Genomic DNA, 9,613 nt, shown 5'->3' on the forward strand with positions numbered 1-9,613 from the left:
ATTGCGAGTTTATATCACACAATTCTGACTTTTTTCTTGCAATTGCGAGTTTACATCACACAATTCTTTTTTCTTGCAATTGTGAGTTTATATCACACAATTCTGACTTTTTTCTCATAATTGCGAGTTTATATCACACAATTCTGACTTTTTTCTTGGAATTGCGAGTTTACATCACACAATTCTTTTTTCTTGCAATTGTGAGTTTATATCACACAATTCTGACTTTTTTCTCATAATTGCGAGTTTATATCACACAATTCTGACTTTTTTCTTGGAATTGCGAGTTTATATCACACAATTCTTTTTTCTTGCAATTGCGAGTTTATATCACAATTCTGACTTTCTTGCAATTGCGAGTTTATATCACACAATTCTGACGTTTTTTCTCGTAATTGCGAGTTTATATCACACAATTCTGACTTTTTTTCTCGTAATTGTGAGTTTATATCGCGCAATTCTGAGGGAAAAAAAATGAATTGTGAGATAAAAAGTCTAATTACCTTTTTTATTTTTTATTCAGTGGTGGAAACAAGTTTCCATAATAAAGCATTTGGCAAGCAACAAAGTAAAAAGTCAGTGTTATTAGACAACTATCTCAAGTAAGAACCTCTATTTCTGCCAGTTTTATTGTGGATCTGGAAGCTGAATGAAATCATAAACTAGGGAACAACACTACTTATTTGCTTGAATGTTTGTGCCATTGAAATATGAGACAAGGATTGACATAAATCACAATGTATATACTTAAGAACAAAAAAACAACCCGAATGTATTTCAACACTATTTTATTACAGAAGTGTAGCTATTGCCATTCCCTTCGCAATTATGTATATATATTTTTTACATTCAATAAACACTGATGTTTTTTTTTTTTTTTTTTTCAAATGTAAAAAAGAATGAAGAAAAAATGAACGTACTGCAGGGCATAGCTGCCGTCTGGTCATACGTGACTAAATTTACACGAAAAGCAGCATTGAGGTGCATTAACCTGAATATACATGTTTTATATTTTCAAAGATGTCATGGTGGAGCGAGTAATGGACCAACATCCAATTTCTTTCCTAATAAAAAAAGCAATTTGTCACTCTAATAGTAGAAATGTAACTTTAATAGAATGATGTCACAGACACGTGTGAAGCTTGCATCTTGCACAAGACCTGTCTGATGATAACTATTTGATATCTATAGGCGCTTTTGACCAAAACTTCATATTCAGTGAAATATGGTGTCAAATACTGAAGTATACAGATGGTTAATTAAATATATCTAAAAAACAAACAAAAAATCTGCAGTATTTGAATCACCATGCACTGTTGTATTATGAAATCATGCTGACGTGTTTTTTTTTTTTTTTAAGAAAAAAAATCTTGTTCATTGAGAAAATTACCTGCATCTTCCCTCCTCTAAGACATTATATTCATATGAGAATATATATATATGGGTACAACTTGAATACTAGTATAATATCCCTTCACAAATCTGTCATTTGTTGTAACTGCTAGTATTCAATCATTTTATGGATCCTGGATGGGCGAGAAAGGAAGTATAAGGGTCAGTTCAATGTGCTCATTTTACTTTGACATGGAGAGTTTGAAGGATTTTATTTCCATAGTAATACACTGTATTATTTACTCAGTTTGACACCAAGGGAGAGAAAAACGAAACAAACGTGAAAATGTGCAAAAATAACAAAGCGCTCCACAAACAATCCAAGAGTTTCAATGGTAAAAGAGATTGGGATTTTTCCACTCACGTGCTCCAGACTCTAACCTGTCTAAATAGTTCAAAACATCTGTCCGGAGAGAGGCCATTTGCCCTCGAGAGTCTTTCGCTGTGAGAAAACGGCATGCTGAAACACCCCATCCCCTTCAATAGCAACAAAAAAACACCAAAGGAGCATCTAACGTAACTACACCAGTAAGTTTGTAGGTTTACACACTGCCATCATCCTCTGTCCATAAAGTGCTGTCTTTTGTCCTGGGGAATGACTGAAGGAAATGAGGGACAGTCTGAAAGTTTGTTTTGTGTGGTTTTGTTTCGAAACGGCCGGACTGTTCTTGTTGCGGTTGTCAGTAGACGTAGCCCTCGTTGTACGGGTGTGGGTTGCAGTAGCCGCCCTCTTGAATGTACGCCATGTTCTCATCGAAGTGTGACAACGGCACGGTGTCTTCCTCGTTGATCTGCCGCTCCAGGTCGGTCTTCAGCACCGGACGCTGATTGTCAGGGAAAGCCATGGAGAACAGAGCCTCGGGGTCGCAGACAAACTTATACACATATCTTTCACCTGCCACCTTTGAATCAAGAAACCAGAATATTACCGTATATCCCAACAGTGCAAGGAAAACATAGATGGTTTCACTTCGTTTAAAGACTTGCTGGGAAGTTGACAAATATCATGCCCATAAAAAGTATGCTGTGTATATTTGAGATGCTTTTGTACATTTATTTTAACTTTGTAGTTCATTGAAATACTCCTTCAGTGCGACAAAATCATTTTTCAAAGAAAAAAATATTAATTGAAATTTTCCATTAATATAAGCTCATAAAAATTGCATGTGTAATAATTCATAATATAAAAAATCATTTTAGAAGAACAAGAATTTTCATTACATTCAAGTCCAAATTTGTATGTTTTATTGTTGACCAGAAATGCCTATATTTGCCTAAAATATCTTTAATGTTATAACTACGCTACTTTAATAAACATCAGATTTTTAAAGATGTTTTTGAAAGAAGTTTCTTACGCTCAAGGCTGCATTCATTTGATCAAAAAATACAGTAATATTGTGAAATATTATAACAAATTAAAATAACAGTTTTCAATTTTAATATCTTTTAAAATGTCATTTATTCCTGTGATCAAAGCTGAATTTTCAGTATCATTACTCCAGTCTTCAGTGTCACATGATCCTTCAGAAATCACTCTAATATGCTGATTTGATGCTTTTTCAGGATTCTTTGATGAACAGTACAGCATTTATTTGAAATAAATATAAATCTTTTATCATTTTGATCAATTTAATGCATCCTTTTAAATTACAGTGTATTACAAATTATTTCAAGTAGCTGAGCATTAAATTTTCTTATTGGCATATTAAAGTAGCTTTAAACCTGTCATTAGCATATAAAAGTAGCTTATTATGAAATAAAACAACTCAAGCCGAAAGGCTTATTTTTTGAAAGTAGCTAAGCTACACCTTTAGTGTGTCAGAAGATGTAGCTTAGCTTGTTAGCCTGCATTACCTTTTGCATGATGCCTTTTTCATAATAGTAGCGCAACGATCTGCTCAGTTTGTCGTAGTTCATTGCAGGTCGATTCTTCTGAATTCCCCAGCGTCGTGCCACCTTTGAAGCAAAGAGAGCAAGTTGTTACTAATGAGCATAGTGCAAAACTCTGCAATAGCAAACATTAGGCAAAAATAAGACATCACACCCACTCGAGGCCCCTTCTCAAAAACAAAGCATTGGTCGGCCTGCATCTTCCATTGGCCACAGCCGTGTACCCATACCTCTAGTCAGAGATGTGTTCATTAGGAACAGCAGAGCGTGGCAGATGTTCCTGCACCTGTCCGCACGACCCCCCACCTGTGCCCCCCTCCTCTTCAAATCCCCCTCCCACCACTCTCCCAGAGCCCGGCACTGTGGGCCTTTTTCACTCTACTGCGGCTCATTCACGCCTTGCACTCGCCCAGCCAATCCCAACGGTCCCAGTCACCTGATGGCATGAATGACTGCCCTGTTCCCTACAGCTGCCTTGTGGACCAACGCCAGTACGCACACACACACAGGACTAGCGAGTCACACTGTCGCAGACACTTTACACAAACACACCTCTGTCCACGCTTTCCAAACTCTGGACTTTTTGGAGAGTCAACATGTTGAAATATTTTGTTTTTGGGATGGACATGACAGACTGTTTTGAACAAACAAATGAAGAGCCTCCCTAAGATTCAAAATTTGCATATAAAGTGGAAGTACTTTAATTTTAGTAAAGATAATCAGATAATGATGTAAATAAGCAATATATAGTGTCCTAACCCAGATAGCAACATAGTGCCGGCCCAGGGGTCTCATTTATAAAACTGTGCGTAGGATCCTTACTAAAAGTGTACGTGCGCCGAAAGCCAAAAATGGCGTACGCAAAAAAATATTCAGACTTATAAAACCATTCGTACACCAGAACCTGCGCAAAATACACTTTATAAATCCCAGTCAGCGAAAGATTGTGCGCACATGCGTCTCCTCCCTGAAATAACCATATATGGAGCTTACAACGCCTAGTTTTACTATGCAGATCCTCATCTACATATCATTTGCATATGATTATTCATCCACGTGATAACGGTACAAGACACATTACATTAATAAAAATAAAGTAGTTGCCTATCCTTGCCTTGTTTTTGAGTACATAAATCAAATAGTGTAAAATACATTTCAGAGAAAGTGTTTCTCAATCTTTTCCACTGGCCGAATTGTATTTTTAATTGATTGATATTTTTAATGGAAACAGATAGGCCTTGGGCATTATTTGCACAAAACTATTTTCTCAGACAATCTGGTATTATCATGATAAGCAGTTACCTCTGTGGTTAAAACATTAAAACACAGCACGCCACAGGAAAAGTGTTCAAAAACATCGCATCCACAACAAATATTTCTATTGATTGAATATAATTTTTTTTGTAATTTCTCAGTAATGATTTCATGTTTAAATCCATTAATTTGAATGGCATATTTAATCTAAATGTTTATATCAGAAGTAAAACATAGTTTAAATAATTATTTTATTTATTTAAACTGTTATTTGTGTCAGTTTCACTAAACGGCCAACGCGCTCTCTGGCGCTGATATTTAAGAAGGGATGGATATTTGCTTCAGTGACAGGCTTGGTGAGTGAAATTATATTTGTATTATCTTTCTGTATATGTTTAATTTTCTTTAGATTTTCTGTCTAAAAGTGACCAAAAAGACATTTAACTCCAGCTCACCATCGGTGTCGCCAAACTGCTCCGTCTCCAAAACGTTCGTACGCATGGGTCAGAGTTTACGTGCAGGTGCGCAAATTTTCCCGTCAAGTTTGTTTTTATAAATCACAACTTATGCGTCGGAAGTGGCGTACGCCTCTTTCAGGGCCTGTGCGTACGCAACGGTTATAAATGAGGCCCCAGATCCGGCCCACATCTGGTACGTGTGGAATCCACGTGCCGACACTATGTTGCTGTCTGGGAAAGTAATTTAAACTTATAAAGCCTACTGTATAATATTTGATAAGCAAAATTTGAAGGCCTTCTGTCGTCTTAGCTTTACTTTTTTAAGTCAAGTCAAGTCAAGTTTATTTATATAGCGCTTTTCACAACACAGGTTTTATCAAAGCAGCTTCACAGTAATAAATTAGAACAATACATCCATGTTTGTTTCTAGTGGAACGTCTACGTTCGGTAATGCTGATCAATAGTATCGTTGATTGATTAATTAAATTAAATATCCCCAAATATCCCCAACTGAGCAAGCCAAAGGCAACAGTGGCAAGGAACCGAAAAACTCCATCAGGTGACCTAATGGAGAAAAAAAAACCTTGGGAGAACCCGGGCTCAGTCGGGGGCCAGTTCTCCTCTGGCGTTTATGAACTAGAGGTCGGATTTAACTGTAGAATTAAAAGTATTATATGAATGCCTGGCTGAAGAGATGCGTCTTTAATCTAGTTTTAAACTGGGAGAGCGAGTCTGAGCAACGAACAGTATCCGGAAGACTATTCCAGAGTTTTGGTGCTAAATGTGAAAATGCTTTCCCTCCTTTGGTGGACCTAGATATCCTAGGTATGACCAAAAGCCTCGAATTTAGTGACCTTAAAGAGCGCGATGGATTATAGGGCGATAGAAGATCCGTTAAATAGACTGGAGCTAAGCCGTTTAGGGCTTTATAAGTCAGTAGCAATACCTTGTAATTAATACGGGACTTTATAGGTAACCAATGTAGGGATGATAAAATCGGTGTTATATGATCATATTTTCTTGATCTAGTTAGAACTCTAGCGGCGGCATTTTGGACTAACTGTAGCTTGTTTATTGAGGATGCAGGACAACCGGCTAATAACGCATTACAGTAATCTAGTCTCGAGGTCATGAATGCATGAACTAACTTTTCTGCGTCAGAAACTGATAGCATATTACGTAGCTTAGCAATGTTTCTAAGGTGGAAAAAGGCTGTTCTTGTAACATATGAAATATGATTTTCAAAAGACAGGTTGCAGTCTAATATAACACCCAGGTCTTTTACTGTAGAGGATGAAGTAACAGGACATCCTACTATGTTAAAGTTGTATTGTGAGAGGTTTTGTGGGTGGTTTTTTGAACCGATAAGTAGTACCTCTGTCTTGTCTGGATTTAATAAAAGAAAATTATGCGTCATCCAATCTTTTATATCTTTAACACACTCTGTCAATTTGGATAATTTAGCGTTTTCATCTGGCCGTGATGAAATATAGATTTGAGTGTCATCAGCATAACAATGGAAACTAATTCCATGTTTCCTTATAATATTTCCAAGTGGTAGCATATATATTGAGAATAATAGAGGGCCTAACACAGATCCCTGCGGCACTCCATAGTTTACTGGAGTTATGATAGATTTTTCTCCATTTAAATAAACAAAATGGTAGCGGTCAGATAAATACGATCTAAACCAGCTTAATGCTTGTCCTTGAACACCAGTATAATTTTGTAGTCGATCTAAGAGTATTGTATGATCTATAGTATCGAACGCAGCACTAAGATCAAGTAAAACTAATATTGAGATACAGCCTTGGTCAGAAGCTAAAAGTAAATCATTTGTGATTTTAACGAGCGCAGTTTCAGTGCTATGATGCGGCCTGAACCCAGACTGAAACTTTTCATAGGTGTCATTTTCTTGTAAGAAAGAGCCCAGTTGAGTGGACACAACTTTTTCTAGTATTTTAGACATAAAAGGTAGATTTGAAATGGGTCTATAATTTACTAGATTATTCGGATCTAATTGTGGTTTCTTAATGAGAGGTTTTATAACTGCCAGTTTAAATGTTTTTGGAACATAACCTAATGATAAAGACGAGTTAATAATATTGAGGAGAGGCTGTTCCACTACAGGTAACACTTCTTTCAATAGTTTAGTTGGTATGGGATCTAATAAACATGTTGTTGTTTTAGATGAAGTAAAAAGTTTATTTAACTCTTTTTGTTCTATAGTTGTGAAGCACTGTAATTGTTCTTGCGGCGTGATAATTGAGGCTGAATTATAAGGCGCGATTGAGGATTGAACGTTTACAATTGTGGTTCTGATGTTTTCTATTTTCTCAGTGAAGAACTTCATGAAATCATTACTACTAAACTGTAATGGAATACTTTGTTCAGGAGACATCTGTTTATTTGTTAGTCTCGCCACGGTGTTAAATAAGAACCTAGGATTGTTATGGTTGTTTTCTATTAGTTTGCGTAGATGCTCAGCCCTGGCCGCTTTTAGGGCCTTTTTATAACGTGACATACTGTCTTTCCATGCGATTCTAAAGACCTCTAAGTTGGTTTGTTTCCATTTACGCTCTAAATTACGGGTTTCTCTCTTTAGAACACGCGTAGTATTGTATACTTTTTTAGCATGTAAAACAATCCCTTTAATATAATTCTAAAAAGGTCTTTCAGATTGTGATACATATATCTTTTTGCTGTGAAATCTTTAATGAATTTTATAAAGTATACTTTCATATTTTTAGTAATATTTCAAGATGAACACTTACTGGACTGAAGCAACTTGGGTTTACTTGATTATTTTCTGAAAAATCATGTTAATAGTATCAAACATGAACATCTCTTAGTCATCACTGTATTGCACTGCATTATCCATTTTGGCCCCATATCAGTGACTGATATTTATATGCATCTTAGTAGTTTGCTATACTATTATAAGTATCTCAGTGGATTATATTACATACTATATAATCAATAAAGCCTGATGTATCAAATATGATACTTAACTTTTACTATTTTGTCTAAAACCTAAATAAACAGTTGCATTAAAAATATAATAGGGGTATTTAAAAATTAAAATATTAATGTCATTATGGTTTTAAAATAAACGGTTTAGCCCCACAACTATCTGCAATGTTCAAGAGGCCACATCCAGATACAACTATGTTTACACTAGTTAGTACCTCCTCAGGCTCAATGAGTTTAAACTCCATGCCCCGGCCCGTCCACGCAATGAAGTGTGAGTTTGAGGGGTCATCCAGTAGGGCGACCAGAAACTGCCAGAGCTGCAGCGAACCCCGTCTCTGATAGGTTGGGCCTTCTCGGTACAGCCCCGCCTCCTGCTTTATGTCACCTGTGGGCGGAAAATAAAAAAGTCATTAGGTGTGTTCGACATCAATGACCAATGATGCCATTTTAGATGGATAAAGTTCTCATTATGTTACGTATCTAGTCTCGGCACATAATTATAAAAGAAAGATATATTTTAAAAAGATAAATAACATACCCTCCGCCTTCTCCGGCACTACGCAAGTGTCGTCATAGAAGTGCCTTGCAACTTTGTCGAACATACAGCCTATGGAACAAAAAAAGAGGAAATTGTTATAATCTTGAGACGTTTTACATTTAATAAAACGTTTAAATGTGACACATTAATGAGCAAAACGGCAATATAAGATTAAATACATTACTCTGACTGGATAGTTACCCTCTGTTCTGTTACTGTGCGCCAGATATCCCTCTTGTCTAAGATATACAGAGTGACAGCTAGGCACTTCTGAAAAAGAAAAACAAAACAAAAAAGCATTTTAAATATGCATAATAAATTATGAATTGCTTCTAAAACCAAAAAAAACATTATTTATTTATTTACCTTCTTACTTATTTTCCCTGTCACAGACAATGCAAAAAAAAAAAGTATAACATCCTATTCTGACAAGACAAAAGATTTGTGACGATTAACCGCAGTGGATGCCTCGTCAGTCGTGTTGTTTGTTGGAGCTGCGATTCAATCAAAGCGAAGCAAGACAGCTTAAGTGAATGCTCCATAAAACATCTAACCCTGTTCATTTGGACCTATAAAGATCTCTCAGGGTTTCATTCAAGTAATGGGCCTGTCGAGGAAATTACCCCTGATTAAATTAGCCGCTGACTGTCCAGTCCTCACACAGCTCACAACAAACAAGCTCCTTTATGAGGCAGGATAAATTCTTCTAAATGACCAGGAGGAGATGCAAAACATGTCGATGATCTCCTCCACTGATGTAAAGAAGCAATGCAGACCAATCACTCACACTCATGAAGCTTTCATCACTTCATTTGTTAGCTTTTAGTGTGTGTAATTTATAGATAATAATTAGATAATATATTAGATAATAATGTAAACACAAAAAATCTCTAATATTTTAAATACCACTAACAATTATTTAGGAACTGTCAGAGTAAATGTACTTTTTTTTTTTTTATAAACAATAAAATTGAATTTGTTGCTTTGACAAAGTAAACAGAAAAGGCTAGAGTATTATTGCTATTATCCTCAGGTTACGTTCTAAAGACACACATAATCCACAGGAAGCAGCGCTGTTTTCTCTCCTGACGGACTGCTGCAGTCCAAC

At 36.1% G+C, this 9,613-nt stretch overlaps 1 protein-coding gene across 1 annotated transcript in view; it reads right to left on the bottom strand.

The window, feature by feature from the left end:
• Window positions 1-771: 771 nt before the first annotated feature.
• The window catches only part of etv1 (ETS variant transcription factor 1), a 24,794-nt gene continuing 15,952 nt past the window's right edge, over window positions 772-9,613 (bottom strand). The window contains exons 10-14 of the mRNA XM_081370662.1: window positions 8,707-8,775; window positions 8,506-8,574; window positions 8,183-8,352; window positions 3,247-3,348; window positions 772-2,294 (exon numbers count right to left, since the gene is read on the bottom strand). Coding sequence (XP_081226788.1) covers window positions 2,073-2,294; window positions 3,247-3,348; window positions 8,183-8,352; window positions 8,506-8,574; window positions 8,707-8,775 — 632 coding nt within the window. The 3' untranslated portion in view covers window positions 772-2,072. The remainder of the gene's footprint in view (window positions 2,295-3,246; window positions 3,349-8,182; window positions 8,353-8,505; window positions 8,575-8,706; window positions 8,776-9,613) is intronic.

Source organism: Scardinius erythrophthalmus (genome assembly GCF_964197995.2).
Source record: "Scardinius erythrophthalmus genome assembly, chromosome: 7".
NCBI lineage: Eukaryota > Metazoa > Chordata > Actinopteri > Cypriniformes > Leuciscidae > Scardinius > Scardinius erythrophthalmus.